At 43.0% G+C, this 17,122-nt stretch overlaps 1 protein-coding gene across 1 annotated transcript; it reads left to right on the top strand.

Annotated features, from left to right (window-relative positions):
* Positions 1-10,255: 10,255 nt before the first annotated feature.
* On the top strand, positions 10,256-16,180 carry LOC112251208 (claudin-18). The gene is made up of 5 exons (XM_024422049.2): positions 10,256-10,677; positions 11,412-11,576; positions 15,224-15,356; positions 15,531-15,650; positions 15,790-16,180. Exons 1-5 carry the CDS (start codon positions 10,458-10,460, stop codon positions 15,923-15,925), a joined length of 774 nt encoding a protein of 257 aa, XP_024277817.1. The 5' UTR covers positions 10,256-10,457; the 3' UTR covers positions 15,926-16,180.
* Positions 16,181-17,122: the final 942 nt, after the last annotated feature.

Below are 17,122 nucleotides of genomic sequence, written 5' to 3'. Positions count from 1 at the left end.
TTGTATGGCATTGAAGCTCTTCTGGAGGTTAGTTAACACAGTGTCCAAAGAAGGGCCAGAAGTATACAGAATTGTGTCGTCTGCGTAGAGGTGGATCAGAGAATCACCAGCAGCGAGAGTAACATTATTGATGTATACAGAGAAGAGAGTCGGCCCGAGAATTGAACCCTGTGGCACCCCCATAGAGACTGCAAGAGGCCCGGACAACAGGCCCTCCGATTTGACACACTGAACTCTATCAGAGAAGTAGTTGGTGAACCAGGCTAGGCAGTCATTTGAGAAACCAAGGCGGTTAAGTCTGCCGATAAGAATGTGGTGATTGACAGAGTCGAAAGCCTTGGCCAGGTCGATAAAGACGGCTGCACAGTAATGTCGCTTATCGATGGCAGTTATGATATCGTTTAGGACCTTGAGCGTGGCTGAGGTGCACCCATGACCAGCTCTGAAATCAGATTGCATAGTGGAGAATGTAAGGTGGGATTCGAAATGGTCGGTAATCTGTTTGTTAACTTGGCTTTCAAAGACCTCAGAAAGGCAGGGTAAGATAGTTAAAGGTCTGTATAGCAGTTTGGGTCTAGAGTGTCTCCCTCATTGAAGAGGGGGATGACTGCTGCAGATTTCCAATCTTTGGGGATCTCAGACGATACGAAAGAGTGGTTGAACAGGCTAGTAATAGGGGTTGCAACAATTTTTGCAGATCATTTTAGAAAGAGAGGGTCCAGATTGTCTAGCCTGGCTGATTTGTAGGGGTCCAGATTTTGCAGCTCTTTCAGAACATCAGCTATCTAGATTTGGGTGGAGAAATGGTGGGGGCTTGGGCAAGTTGACTGGGGTATGGGATAGCCAGGTGGAAAGCATGGCCAGCTGTAGAGAAATGCTTATTGAAATTCTCAATTATAGTGGTTTTATCGGTGACAGTGTTTCCTAGCCTCAGTGCAGTGGGCAACTGGGAGGAGGTGCCCTTATTCTCCATGGACTTTAGTGTCCCAGAACGTTTTTGAGTTTGTACTACAGGATGCAAATTTCAGTTTGAAAAATCTAGCCTTCGCTTTCCTAACTGCCTGTGTATATTGGTTCCTAACTTCCCTGAAAAGTTGCATATCACGGGGGCTATTCGATGCTAATTCAGAACACCACAGCATATTTTTGTGCTGGTCAAGGGCAGACAGGTCTGGAGTGAACCAAGGGCTATTTCTATTCTTGGTTCTACATTTTTTGAATGGAGCATGCTTATGTAAGATGGTGAGGAAGGCACTTTTAAAGAATAACCAGGCATCCTCTACTGACGGGATGAGGTTAATGTCATTCCAGAATTCCCCGGCCAGGTCGATAAGAAAGGCCTGTTCGCTGAAGTGTTTTAGGGAGCGTTTGACAGTGATGAGGGGTGGTTGTTTGACTGCAGACCCATTACGGATGCAGGCAATGAGGCAGTGATCGCTAAGATCTTCAGAACGCCACAGCATATTTTTGTGCTGGTCAAGGGCAGACAGGTCTGGAGTGAACCAAGGGCTATTTCTATTCTTGGTTCTACATTTTTTGAATGGAGCATGCTTATGTAAGATGGTGAGGAAGGCACTTTTAAAGAATAACCAGGCATCCTCTACTGACGGGATGAGGTTAATGTCATTCCAGAATTCCCCGGCCAGGTCGATAAGAAAGGCCTGTTCGCTGAAGTGTTTTAGGGAGCGTTTGACAGTGATGAGGGGTGGTTGTTTGACCGCAGACCCATTACGGATGCAGGCAATGAGGCAGTGATCGCTAAGATCTTGGTTGAAAACAGCAGAGGTATATTTGGAGGGCGAGTTAGTTAGGATGATATCTATGAGGGTGCCCGTGTTTACGGATTTGGGGTTGTACCTGGTAGGTTCATTTATAATTTGTGTGAGATTGAGGGCATCAACCTTAGACTGTAGGATGGCCGGGGTGTTAAACATGTCCCAGTTTAGGTCACCTAGCAGCACAAGCTCAGAAGATAGATGGGGCCAATCAATTCACATATGGTGTCCAGGACACAGCTGGGGCAGAGGGTGGTCTATAGCAAGCGGCAACAGTGAGAGACTTGTTTCTGGAAAGAATAATTTTTAGAAGTAGAAGCTCGAATTGTTTCCGTGCAGAACTCTGCAGGCTATCTCTGCAGTAGATTGCCAAACCGCACCCTTTGGCAGTTCTATCTTGGCAGAAATGTTATAGTTAGGGATGGAATTTCACATCATTATTTATTTATTTCACCTTTATTTAATCTGGTTGGCCAGTTGAGAACAAGTTCTCATTTACAACTGCGACCTGGCCAAGATAAAGCAAAACAGTGCTTTGGGGACAAAGATCGTACTTTTTGGAGAAATGTCCTCTGGTCTGATGAAACAAAAATAGAACTGTTTGGCCATAATGACCTTCGTTATGTTTGGAGGAAAAAGGGTTACAAGCCGAAGAACACCATCCCAACCTGATCTCAATCCTATAGAAAATGTGTGGGCAGAACTGAAAAAGCGTGTGCGAGCAAGGAGGCCTATAAACCTGACTCAGTTACACCAGCTCTGTCAGGAGCAATGGGCCAAAATTCACCCAATTTATTGTGGCAAGCTTGTGGAAGGCTACCTTGAAACGTTGGACCCAAGTTAAACAATTTAAAGGCAATGCTACCAAATACTAATTGAGTGTATGTAAACTTCTGACCCACTGGGAATGTGATGAAAGAAATAAAAGCTGAAATAAATCACTCTCTCCTATTATTCTGACATTTCACATTCTTAAAATAAAGTGGTGATCCTAACTGACCTAAGACAGGGAATTTTTACTAGGATTAAATGTCAGGAATTGTGAAAAACTGAGTTTAAATGTATTTGGCTAAGGTGTATGTAAACCTCTGACTTCAACTGTAGCTGACAACATCTTAACTTTAGCTAATTTGTATTCCTTATTACAGGAAAATAAACTCACAACAAGATCATTATTTACAAGTTAACGGTGAGCTAATTACAGAAAACAGCTTACGGTTGTTAGTGTGACGAAACAAACGCATGGCATTCTACCTGAGAATTTTTGATCTTGGATACTGTCTTGTTGGCCTGTTATATCCTAATTTGACTTTGGTGCAGGTCCTGTTGTTCTTCACATTACCGTCTCTGGTAAACACACACAATATAAAATCAAAGTTCTTTTGTCAAATGCACAGGACACAGAAGGTGTAAACGATACAGTGAAATTGTTTCTTGCATAGTGGATTCTTTTGTTTAGACATGTAGCTAGCTAGCTAAACAATGAACCATAATCCCAAGTCATAACGTTATTACCATGCATGAATCTACAGGTAGCTAAAGCTAACACAACGAGGTTCAAGGTTAGCTAGCTAGCTTTACCTTGCAATGAAAATGACTTTCTGACTAAATTAGAAATGTATAGCATCTGAAAATGTAGCTAGCGTAACTCAATCAGACAAACCCACAAACACCTGACCAGGAAAAGGGTTTGTCTTAGTTATATAGGTTATCTATAAGCTACACATACGCACAACAAGGCACATTTAAGCTGTTCTGGTGGCTCGTGGTGACCTAATTAAGACACTTTATTTGTACCTTTTATTTAAGTAGGGAGTCATGCTGAGACCTGCATAAACACGTCAATAAACAACAATCTACATACATACATACATCAATTACACAATACATGAAAAGCAAAACACAATCATATGAAACAAACACATTATTCAGTAAAAAGGCTCTCTAACAACTGCCAGAATTGCACTAGAGGCACCAACTCCACCAACGTTAAGGAATTTTGGAAATCATTCCACATGAGGCGCCAAAAAACAAAAAGCAGATTTACCTAACTCGAGATTGAATGGAGTCCGGATCTGGTAACTTATACATCTGAAGGTTAACAATGAGGTATGGTAGAAGTTTATGCAAGAGTGCTTTGTAGACATTAAGTGTGCAACGCATCAATACACTAGTCTTCAAAGAGGGCCAGCCTACTTTCTGATAGGTTCAGAACACATCATTGCATTTTCTATCGCCCGTAATAAAGTGCAATGCGATATGATAAACTGCATTCAATGGCTTCAATACAGTGGCTGCTGCATTTGTATAGACGGTATCGCCATCGTCAATAACCAGAAGGAATGTTGACTGAATTATTTGTTTTCTGTTATTTAACGAAAGACAGGACCGTGTCCTAATAGAATATTCATAAGTGGGGGCACGATTAATGAGGGTACCATCCAAAGTATGTATGCATAAATCATCAGATATATTTTTACGTGATTTGGAAAATAACATATACTTGGTTTTACCTGCATTAAGTACCAATTTCAGTTCAAAGGCTTTCTGCAGGGCAATAAAGGCTGATTGAAGCTCTGACAGAGCCTGGTCAGCTCTGGGGGCAATAGCACACACCACATTGACATCTGCATACAGGTGAATGTTTTTTACAGATAAACCGGTATTTGTGCTGTCGGCAGAGAATGCCACAACTTTGTTTTCCAGGTAAAATTTTGGGATGACCACCATGACTTTCAATTTCCTCTGCTGTTTCTCCTTTCAATTCAATAAAATCAAGCAGTTTTGTTTCCACAGATGTGCTGCCATCATATAACTTTACAATATCAGACTACTATTGGCAGCAACTTTACATGTCCATGATTGGACGCATCAATGGACAGGGACACAAATTCAACCTGGTCCAGGTCCTGTGTTACCAAAGTAGTTGCCCATGTTACTAACACGTTACTCACTATGGCGTCACATTTTGTCCTAGCACATGTCAAATTTGGCTCATAAAGCTTCCTTGTCAGTTGTCCTGTGCAGTCCATAGATCTGTAACTATGATTGTGTCGCATAGTGTGGGTATGCAAAGACACCCTCCTGCACAGCTAAATCATATTCTTCTTGGGAAGGCTCTACCTTCTTGAAGAATGTGGTGACAAGAGGGCATACCAACATGGGCAATCAGAGAGACTTAATGCTTTTTCGTCTGTTGATGTTCTACCACTGCCGTTCTTCATCCTCCTCTTTTCCTCACTCGTCTTCCTTCTCTTTCTTCCTTTCCTTCGCTTTACCTTTCCACTTCACTCTTCTACACTCTCCTCGCTTCACTCTTTTTACTCTCTTAATTTTTCCTTCTCACTCTTCTCATTCCTCTCCAATCTTTAATAATAAACAGTACACGGTTAGATAAAATACTTTGGTTCACAGATTCCCATTGCATGCCTCATTTTTGTATTTTATATTGAATAATAAATTGGCAGGCTCTGTAATCATATCTTTACCTTTCCTCCTCTATCTCCTTCACTCTTCTTCCTATTCAGTCTTCCTCCTCTCCTTCCTCTCCACTCTCGAACAGAAAACATTATGCTAATGTTATCCATGAAAATGTCTAAATATATTTTCACACTAATTATAATGCCAAACCATTAAAATTGTAATCTACAAGTAAATATTTTCATAATTAATTCTGCATTATTTTAATATAATCATATTTTCAAAATAGCCCGTCCACTGCATGTTTACATGTGAAATTTTTAATCTAGCTACCATGACAGTAGCTAGCTAACCTAGCTAGCTAACATAGTCTACATAGCTAACATTAATTAGCATAACCTATGTTAAACCTTTCGAGCAGATCATCTAGCTATGTAATAAATTGTGACATTATAACATCACTAGCTAGTATCTCAAACGATTGTATGATTGTACCTGGCATGAAAATAGATTTGTGGTGATGTTGTGGATTCACTTGACCCTTGATAGCTTCTGGCTGAGTTTTCCACAGCAGTTTTCTCTAAAACTAGTGTGAGCAAGTAGTTAGTAGAAGAAGAAGAGTGAATGCTATAGCGAGCAGCCCCCTCTGCTGGCCAAAACAAGCACAACGCAATTTAGACGTCAACCAGTAGGCTCTGCTGCCCCGTCTTTCTTGCCACGTAAATTATTATTTCACTTTGCGGTCTGTTTTTAACGAGCAGTTAAAAAAGGGGACATTTCAGGTGATAGCTCCAGCCGGGGACAGGCCACCAAAAATGGGGACTGTCCCCGGAAAACGGGGACGTCTCATCACCCTACTAAATAAGTCATCGTTGTCCACTAGGTCGAAGGCTTTCGACAGGTCAATAAAAAGGGCCACACAGTGTTTATTTTTTATCCAAACAATTAAGAACGTAATTTAAAACCAAAGAAGTAGCAGAAATGGTTATATTAACTAATCTGAAACCTGACAGGTGTGCATTTAGTATATATTTCGTAGTTAAAAAATGAGTATTTTCCAAGGATTCTATCATTTTTGCAAGGCAAGACAGTTTGGAAATGATGCGATTAATTATCTAGGTCACATGGGTCATCACCTTTCTGAAGGTGGGAATATATATATTTGCAGAGCCAAGGGATGGTATCTGAAATAATTGTAAGGTAAAAAAATATGTGTTAAACATTCTGAGATCAGAGGAGCAGAAAGCTGAAGCAAGAAAGAATCAAGTAAATCAGCCCCAGTGGATTTTTTTTACATCCAACTGTCACAAGGCGTCTAGCACTCCACAAGTAGAAAGTTGTTGAAATTAAAACAAATATTCACTAAAGGCTGGGAGAGGGGCAGGCAGTCAACTGGACCTGTAACTTAAAGTAAAACTCCACCCCAAAACTATCTTCAGGTATTTGTTTCATTAGTCCCATTGTTGATATAGTCCCAAAATATGTTGCATGTCAGCAATCTAATTTTCAAGATACTGTATGTAACTTTCAAAATACATCAGTACAGCAGGTATGAACGTGTGTTCCAAGATGGCGTAGTAGCCGGACATCTGTTTTGTCTTGTCCCATCCCGTGTATATATCGTTTTTTCCGTATATATTTCGTATATATTTTTTATATTTTTAATCTCAATTTCCATCTACGGACTGAACATACTCTCCTGCAACCCACCTCACCCAATGTGGTACGGATCTGCTATTTTTTTATACTTTAGAACCGGAACCCCCATCATAAGTTAGCCAGCTAACTAGCCACTAGCTAGTAGTCAGTTAGCCACTACTAGCGGTCATCACTGTTAACTCGGACATCAGCCAACCTCAGCCCGGTCAATTCATACCAGTCTGCACAGCGAGATATCAACCCAGAGCAAATCGGGCAGATTTTTCTCTACCACATCTCCAAGCTCTGAACCTTTACACCGGATCATCGCAGATAGCTGGCTGCTATCCGAGTGACTACTCACGGCTAACGTCTCTGTCCCGAAGCAAGCACCAGTTAGCCTGGAGCTAGCCTGGAGCTAGGCCCATCTCCCGGCTAGCCGAAGAGATCCATCAGCCAATTCCTGGGCTACGATACCTCTTTTGCCAATTGGCCTGAACCCTTTACTGCTGACACGGAGCCCCGCCGATCCATCACGACTGGTCTGCCAACGTAACCAGCCGAGGGGGTTTCAACAGGCTCTTCTGTTGTGCTCCTGCCTGCTAGCTGTCTGAATCGCCGTGTCTCCAGCTTGCCTAGTTACTCAGGCCTTTCTAATCGACCTGGCCCGGGTATCCTGGAAGAATATTTACCTCATCCCATCAGTAGAGTATGCCTGGTTGCTCTTTAAAAGTGCTTTCCTCGCCATATTAAATAAGCATGCTCCGTTAAAAAAAATGTAGAACTAAGAACAGATATAGCCCTTGGTTCACCCCAGACTTGACCGTCCTTGACCAGCACAAAATCATCCTGTGGCGTTCTGCATTAGTATCGAATAGCCCCCGCGATATGAAACTTTCAGGGAAGTCAGGAACCAATATACTCAGTCAGTTAGGAAAGCATAGGCTAGCTTTTTCAAACCGAAATTTGCATCCTGCAGCACTAATTCCAATAAGTTTTGGGACACTGTAAAGTTCATGGAGAATAAGTGCACCCCCTCCCAGCTGCCCACTGCACTGAGGACAGGAAACAATAAATCTACGATAATCAATCATTTCAATAAGCATTTTTCTACGCCTGGCCATGCTTTCCACCTGGCTACCCCTACAGGGGCCAACATCTCAGCACCCCCCACAGCAACTTGCCCAAGCCACCCTCCCCACCCCCGCTTCTCCTTCACCCAAATCCAGACAGCTGATGTTCTGAAAGAGCTGCAAAATAAATCAGCTGGGCTAGACAATCTGGATCCTCTCTTTCTAAAATGATCCACCAACATTGTTGCAACCCCTTTTACTAGCCTATTCAACCTCTCTTTCATATCGTCTGAGATCCCCAAAGATTGGAAAGCTGCTCCCGGTCATCCTCCTCTTCAAGGTGGGACACACTCTAGACCCAAACTGTTATAGACCTACATCCATTATGCCCTGCCTTTCTAAAATCTTTGAAAGCCAAGTTAACAAACAGATCACCGACCATTTCGAATCCCACCTTACCTTCTCCACTATGCAATCTACTTCTCAGATAGAGTTCAGTGTGTCAAATCAGAGGGCCTGTTGTCCGGACCTCTGGCAGTCTCTATGGGGGTGGCACAGGGTTCAATTCTCGTGCCGACTCCTTTCTCTGTATATATCAATGATTTCGCTCTTGCTGCTGGTGATTCTCTGATCCACCCATACGCAGATGACGCCATTCTGTATACATACATCTGGCCCTTCTTTGGACACTGTGCTAACAAACCTCCAACAGAGCTTCAACGCCATACAGCACTCCTTCCGTGGCCTGACTTAGAATATGTGGACAACTACAAATACCTAGGTGTCTGGTTAGACTGTAAACTCTCCTTCCAGACTCACATTATTAAGCATCTCCAATCCAAAATTAAATCTAGAATCAGCTTCCTATTTCGGAACAAAGCCTCCTTCACTCACGCTGCCAAACATATCCTCATAGAACTGACTATCCTACCGATCCTTGACTTCGGCAATGTCATTTACAAAATAGCCTCCAACACTCTACTCAGCAAACTGGATGTAGTCTATCACAGTGCCATCTGTTTTGTCACCAAAGCCCCATATACTGCCCTCCACTGCGACCTGTATGCTCTCATCAGCTGGCCCTCACTACATATTCGTCCCCAAACCCACTGGCTCCAGGTCATCAATTAAGTCTTTGCTAGGTATAGCCCCACCTTATCTCAGCTTACTGGTCACCATAGCAACACCCACCCATAGCATGCACTCCAGCAGGTATATTTAACACTTACTTTGGCTGCATTTCCTTCCAGTTTTCTCTTGACTGGAAAAAATTGCAAAAATCACTAAAGCTGGAGTCTTATATCTCCCTCTCTAACTTTAAGCATCAGCTGTCAAAGCAGCTTACTGATCACTGTACCTGTACACAGCCAATCTGTAAATAGCACACCCAACTACCTCATCCCTTTATTATTACTTACCCTCTTGCTCTTTTGCACCCCTGTATCTCTACTTGCACATCATCATCTGTACATCTATGACTCCAGTGTTAATGCTAAATTGTAATTATTTCGCCTCTATGCCCTATTTACCTCCCTACTCTTCTACATTTGCACACACTGTACATAGATCTTTCTATTGTTTTATTGACTTCACACTGCTTTGCTTTATCTTGGCCAGGTTGCAGTTGTAAATGAGAACTTGTTCTTAACTTGCCTACCTGGTTAAATAAAGGTGAAATATATATTTTTTAATGATGAAAGTGAGATGAGCTCTCATTTTTATGTCTCTGTGTCCAGTCTGAAGGAAGTTGGAGGTATACAGTCATTGTGCTACCGCTAGTTAGCATTGGCTCTTGAAACTACCTCTAACTTCCTTCCTACTGGACACCCATATACAATGGATGAACTTCTCCCTCTCTGTCACGGATGCCATGGTTGCCTTTAGTTTGAAGATGTAATTCGGAGACAGGTGTTCTCTGTGTTCTGTTTTCAACTACCTCCGCATATTTGCAATTAAATGCAAACATTTTCTCCACTAGGAATTCCATTGATTTTAAAACTCGGTAATCCAGAAAGTGGAGAGCATTAGCAATTAGAAAAATTACCTATACATACTGAGCAGTTTATGTTGTTGACAGAAGCCTGCTAAATGGCAGACCAATTCGAACTCATTTCCCGGCATGTCCAGCCCAATCATGGCTAGCGGGAAGGTTCCTGTCTTTTTTCGTGGCTTAACCTAGGCTAGTAATTTAACCATTTTATTCTTATTTACAGATGGCGTACACGTTTGATGGCATTTCTGCCCAAATAAATGTTTACGTACAAATGCCACTCCTGTGAAGTAGTGACGTGCAACTTATGTGTAGTTTCCTGAAACTAGTCGCATATGGAAACAAGGTTAAGGTAAGGCACAACCTTTTGTCATTAGTCACGCTTCCCGAACAAACAACTGTTGCCCGAAACTGTGACAGCAACTCCGGACAATTTTAAGCAAACATCTGATAAGGTTGGTTCCCTGTTCAAGAGTACGTAGTGATAAGAACCCGAGGATAGAAGGCCAGTTCATGACTTCAAGCAAAGGTGTCTGACATCAAACAGGAACGGAAGCTAAAATGGGCACCTCAGTGATTCAGCAAATCGGCTTCATTCTGGGTGTGTTGGGCCAGTTTTTCGTATCTGCTGCTACAGCCATGGATATGTGGGGTTTACAGGACCGGTCCTTCTCAGTCATAACAAGTGTTTACACTTACTCTGGACTCTGGAAATCATGTGTAGAAAACTCATCTGGAATGACCCAATGCAGGCCTTATTTTACCATACTAGGGCTGCCAGGTAAGGTTTGCTTTATTGACTTGTAAGAAGTTAAACATTATGTTTCTTTCATATACATTTAGCAAATATAAATGCCAATGGATGGTCAGCACTGTTAACTTGATCTCGATCGAGCTTTGTATGTCGAGTGCCTGTCAAGGGTGTGACTCTAGATAAGATATGGTATTTGTTTCTATTAGTTGATATTAATAAGTAGTATAAAACAAACTTTTTTTTCTTTCTTTGAGCATGTCTAATCTAGTTTCTTCAGCAACGTTTAATCTTTAAAATTGTGTGTTAAAGGCGGGAAGTGAGATTATCTTCCATATAGTTTAGACAGTGGGTCATTTTAATGTGAGTAGAGTCTAGGGCCATGATCAATAAAAGGTAACGTTGTTTTTGTCTCAAAAGTTATATTGATTTAAACACGTTTTATCAGAGCAGTTAAGTCTTTAAATAATTGGTCAAATTAAATTCAAGAACAGGAAGTGAGATTATCTTCCAGGCACAAAATATAGTTAAATGGCCCATGAAAACAGGAGTACTATAGAGCCCTAATCAATAAAACATTTTTGTCATTTGGATGTACATTTGAAAATGAATGTAGTTTTAGTTTTTTTAATGTTGGAAAATCTATGATCTAAATTAAATACCACAGTACTTTGGTAGATGCGTATGATACACATAATCACAGGTCATGACTTAAGTTTCAAAGTAAGACTTTTATCTGACGTCTGGTTTTGTTTGACCCGTAGTTATGCTCCAAGCTGTGCGGGCACTGATGATAGTTGGGATAGTTCTGGGAGCCATCGGCTGTCTGATCGCCATCTTTGCCCTCAAGAGTCTGAAGATGGGAAATATGGAGGACAATGTCAAGGCTACCATGACACTGACCTCTGGGGTCATGTTTCTGCTTGCAGGTGAGGTGATGTCTTTTGCTAAAGTTTTGGTGATGTTCCTGCTCGCAGGTGAATCCTTTCTTGACACCACACTCCAAAAAGCAAATCTTGCAGGCTCTGGTTTTGTTTCGTCTTGATTATTGTCGAGTTCTGTGTTCGAGTGCTACAAGGAATGACCTAGACTGCAGCTGGCCCAGAACAGAGCACCACGTCTTCATTTTATTCAGAGGGCTAATATAAATATTATGCATGCCAGTCTCTCTTGGCTAAGAGTTGAGGAGAGTGACTGCCTCACTTTTTATAAGAATCATTGTGTTGACATTTCTAAATGGTTTGCATAGCCTACTTACAAATTGCTCTGACACACACACTTACCCCACCAGTCATGCCACTAGGGGTCTTTTCACGGTCCTCAAATCCAAAACAATGTCAGGAAAGTATAGTGTTATTTTGAGTCATTATTTTATGGAACACCCTTCGATCTCATATTGCTCAAATGAACAGCAAACCTGGTTTCAAAAAAAAGATTAAGCAACACCTGACACCTCCCCCCTATTTTAAGTTTGTGTGTATTGTGGTTAACCGTGGGGTGTTGGGTTGAGCGTGCAGAAATGGGCACAGAGACAGTGAGGTTCAATCAGAAAACACAACTTTATTAGGCAACAAAAATAAACATAACACCAAAATAACTTAGGGTTGGCTTGGTCCTTCTCCTCATGTATGGCTCCGTGCCTCCAAGAGCTTTGTTCCCCTCTGTAGGTTCACTCCTTGCCTCTCTCTTTGTCCTCCTCACGGTGTGCCATGGTGCTCCCTTTATGTGGCCTGCATGGCTGGTTGTCACTCTCCACTAATAACCTCTACTTGGTGCCATCTTCACCTTTTCATCTTGTCTTTTGGTTCGGGGGACCGGCCATTCCCTAATGGCAGTGTTTTGTTTTCTTCTTGGGGCTTCACGTTTCCCCGCCCAATTCGATAGCCCAGGTACTCCACCTTGACGTAGCGCAGCTTGCACTTGTGGGGGTTTGCGGTAGGCCCCGACTCCCTTAGCGCATCCACCACCGCCTGTAACCTACAGAGATGGGACTCCCAACTGTCACTGTGCACAATTATATCATCCAAATAAGTCACAGCGTACTCATGGTGTGGGTGCAGGACACGTCTATGAGTCGCTGGAAAGTTGTTGGGGCCCCGTAGAGACCGAAAGGAAGACACCGGTAGTGGTATAGCCCCCTCCCATCAAGTGGGGCAGCAGCTGGTCCCAGTTTCTCCCGTCTCTCTCGATTACCCTCCCCATGTCCCTCCTCCACAGTGCCTGGAAGAGAGGCAATCTCTACAGAGGATAATTGGCATGGGCAAGTTAGGAACAGCCCCTATGTGCATCTGGCACTCCCCCCTCACCCTTGGGGTGGTTATCTGCACCGGCACGGTCGGGTACCACTTTGTGTCCCTGTGTACAGGACACTGTGTACAGGACACAGGACACTGTCATCTCCTCATCCCCCGGTTCGTCTTCCCGCTCTCTTGTTAGCCACTGTGGTTGGGCCAGGGTCACCATGCTGCTGGAGTCCAGCAAAGCGCTGGTGTCGATGCCATTGATTTGTACTGGAACCATTGGAGGGGCCATCTCGGTGTGCGCCCAACAGGAGGTGACATAACTAGCCATCCGGGTTACCTTGGAGCTGGGGGATGCTGAGGGCATGGACTCCTCCTGGCCGGGGCAGCTCCATGCGAGGTCTTGCAGCACTCATAGCGGCGCCTCTGATCTAGGTCTAGCAGTGGACGTCGTCATCGGTTCAGGTCGCCCTCCTGCTTCCCGGCCTTGGCTAGTTCTGTCCGAGCCCCCTTCAGTCCTTCGCCTCTCTCTGTGCTTTTCTGCCCCCTCCCTGCGTGCACTCTTTCCGCCCAGGCCCCTTTCAGCAGGTCCTGGATGTTTTGGTCAGGAATTCCTCCAGGTTCTGCAGGCTCTCCTCCGCCTTCATCTCGTAGTGGAGGGCCCGAAGATACCGATCCAGGACAACCTAATCGATTATTGGGAGGGCCAGTACGTCGGTCAGTAGCCAGCCCTTGGTAAGGCACACCAGGTCGCTCATCTGAGCGTGGGGAGAGATAGTGGAGTCAAAGGCCCAGTTGTGGACCAATTCATAACAGCTCAGGATCTCGTGTTTGAGTCCCCCATAATTTGCCTCCTGATCTGCGTTCAAGTCAAAGTAGGCCTTCTGGGCCTTCCCGGCGAGGTAGGGTGCTAAAAGGCTGACCTACTTGGGCTTGGGCCTTCCCTCTGCACCGTCATCTCGAAGGTGCACAATACGTCTCCACATCATTTTCCTCCATTAGCTTGACCAGGAACTGATTTAGGCCAGACTCCTAAGCCCTCTCAGCCTTCAACTGGGCTACCTCCGCTACCAGTCTGAGGTTTTGCTGCTCGTCTAGTGCTTGCTCCTGGCGAGCCTGTTGCGTCTGCTGGCTGAGGATAAACTGAACCAACAGTTCCTCCATGGTAATCTCCATACGCTCAACCTCACGGCACCCAAAGCTACTGTATTCTCCACCATATGTGGTCAACGTGGGGTGTTGGGTTGAGCGTGCAGAGATGGACACAGAGGCAGTGAAGTTCTAGTCAGAAAACACGACTTTACAAAAAATAAACAGAACACCAAAACAACTTATGGTTGGCTGGATCCTTCTCATGTTCAGCTCCGTGCTTCTGGGAGCTTCGTTCCCATCTGTAGGCTCACTCCTTGCCTCTCTCTTTGTCCACCGGTTATGTGGCCTGGACAGCTGGTTGGCACTCTCCTTTAATTACCTCTACTTGGGGCCATCAGCGTTGGGGCGCCCAGCCCATGTACTCCCAGCAGAGTTTAGCCAACGTCACGGCACGTACCTCCCCTCTATCACCAACCACCAGGGTAGACCTCCCGGGATACCACAGTATGTATTGATATGTAGGCTACATGTGCCTTTTTTAAATGTATGTAGTTCTGTCCTTGACCTATTCTTGTCTATGGATGTTCTGTCATGTGTGGTAAACCGTGGGGTGTTGGGTTGAGCGTGCAGAGATTGACACAGAGACAGGGAGGCTTTAGTCCGCAAAAACAACTTTACTAAGACAGAAAATAAATATACCAAAGAAATAACTTGCTCGGTCGTCCTTCTCTCTCTTAACTGGTGTCCGTCTCTCTCCCTTCTCCCTCACGGTGTGCCATCGTGCTCCTTTTATTTAGCCTCCGCGGCCGGTTGGCACTTTCCTCTAATTACCTCCACTTAGCTGTCCGTGTCGGGGTGCCCAGCTCCCGTATTCCCAGCAGAGGGAGCCAACGTCGCCTCACGTACCTCCCCTCTATTACCATCCCCCGGGGTAGACCTCCTGGGATACCACACATGTTTTATGTGGACTGTTGGAAGAGTAGTTGCCTCTTTTGCAAACAGCTAACCAGGATCTTAATAAAATACCAAATACCAAAATACCATCTTATGGATTGTATTGTGGTATTGTTTTGATTGTTTTGTTATTGATGTTTTGATATTGATGTTCATAACTGTCAAGCCAAATCATTCTGATTCATTTTGGGTTTAAAGTAAAAGAAAAATGTCTGTGATCTGAAAGTGACAATTGACACATTTTCTTCTTCTTCCTAACCAAAATGTAAAGATAATTTTCCTTCTCCTAGGTGTCTGTGGCATTGCTGGAGTGTCTGTCTTTGCCAACCTAATCGTGTCCAGCTTCCGGTTCACCACCTATGCAGACAGTGGATATGGAGGAGAAGGAGTACTGGGAGGACTTGGAGGATCTCTCACTCCCAGGTACATTAACTGCAACATGAGAAGGATTCACTTCTCCCAAATGGCACCCTATCCTTTAGAGTCTGGTCAAAAGTAGTGCACTATGTAGGGAATAGTGTCATTTAGGAGGCTGCTGGAATCAATCATAATGTCAAGTAATTTTTAGTGTGTCAGTGTATCACTTCTGTTTTTCAGGTACACCTTTGGCACCGCCCTCTTTGTGGGGTGGATAGGCGGGGCTGTGTTGGTCATAGGAGGAGTTATGATGTGTATTGCCTTCAGAGGGATGATTCCATCAAAGGAGAAGCGACAAGGGTAAATTCCATTTTATCCACCAGAAAATTAGAGTTCTAAGCTAGAACCATGCTCTTCATCCTCTTTCTTATTCTTACTCACAAATATGAATAATAATTATACATTTATTTGAATAATTTCATTTTCTTTCTGTCCTCAGTTATGGGGTGGCCTACAAAGCTGCGTCCCAACACACAACAGTGTACAAGGATGACGCGAAACCCAGACTCGCCTATGACGAGTCTTTCAGAGCCCAGATTATGAATGGAAGACACTCCAACCAGCAATATGTGTGAAGAATATAATATTATGTACTAGTTAGAGGTTTTCTGAAACTAAACAATACTATTTTGATATTTCAATGACAATCCCGTGCAGCTCTAAGGGGCTTAGAAGATTGCATAGAGGGTTGCTATGAAGGAAAACCTTTTTCAGGTTTGATTAGTTATTTTTGTACTTGGATCTCTCTTATATTTTGGGCTCCCGAGTGGCGCAGTGGTCTAAGGCACTGCAACTGAGTGCTAGAGGCATCACTACAGGCCCTGGTTCGATTCCAGGCTGTATCACAACCGGCCATGATTGGGAGTCCCACAGAGCAGCGCACAATTGGCCCAGCGTCGTCCAGGATAGGGTTTGGCCATCATTGTAAATAAGAATTTTTTCTTAACAGACTTGCCTAGTAAATATAAATATATTCTGTGTTTTGGGATTTGTTATTCGGCATTTAAGGGGACAATATTGTAATTTTCTAATGCATATTAAAAGTAAACAGAATTTCAAAATACTATACTTGTCTTTTTATACTCTTATGCAGCATTAAATATACAGACAAAATGCTGATAAACAACACATTTTCTCATGTTAATGATTAATTTGGAGAAATATATTATTAATGTATGAATGCATTTGCATAAAATAACCCACAAACAGTAACTCTGGAACTGTACAAGCTAGAAACACCAAACCAACTTTCACATGTGCATGCTACTCTAACTTCAAATTCTTTAAACCTTTTATTAACTATACACATTTGCATAAATTAGCATCATATAATTCACCAACAGTAATTCTTGAACAGTTCAAGCTAGAGACACCAAACCAAATTTGACATGTTCAGGCATTTTTTTTAATCGACTATAACTTTTCTAATTTGCATAGATTAGCATAAAATAATCCACCGACAGTAACTCTTGAACCATTCAAGCTAGATACACCAAACCAACTTTCATATATTCAGGCTATGATAACTTTTCATCTACCTACGTTTTCAACCATAATCCGTCAATATTACTATAGCGTATTTCAAAACCATATATACTTTAACCATAATCCGTCACTATTACTATAGCGTATTTCAAAACCATATATACTTTAACCATAATCCGTCACTATTACTATAGCGTATTTCAAAACCATATATACTTTAAAACAAGCTAGCAAACACACCACATTTTCTTCAGGAAATGTACTTTTCAGTGATCACTGTTAGCCTA

The sequence above is a fragment of the Oncorhynchus tshawytscha genome, linkage group LG01 (assembly GCF_018296145.1).
Source record: "Oncorhynchus tshawytscha isolate Ot180627B linkage group LG01, Otsh_v2.0, whole genome shotgun sequence".
Classification (NCBI taxonomy): Eukaryota; Metazoa; Chordata; class Actinopteri; order Salmoniformes; family Salmonidae; genus Oncorhynchus; species Oncorhynchus tshawytscha.
Note: the sequence above shows the minus strand (reverse complement) of the source record. Positions and strands in the feature narration are given on the sequence as shown.

Excerpts from the sequence above, each read along its gene's own strand:
- LOC112251208 (XM_024422049.2), top strand. The coding sequence starts at position 10,458 with ATGGGCACCTCAGTGATTCAGCAAATCGGCTTCATTCTGGGTGTGTTG. Across the intron at positions 10,678-11,411 it reads TACCATACTAGGGCTGCCAG|TTATGCTCCAAGCTGTGCGG; the intron begins GTAAGGTTTGCT and ends TTTGACCCGTAG. Across the intron at positions 11,577-15,223 it reads GGTCATGTTTCTGCTTGCAG|GTGTCTGTGGCATTGCTGGA; the intron begins GTGAGGTGATGT and ends TCCTTCTCCTAG.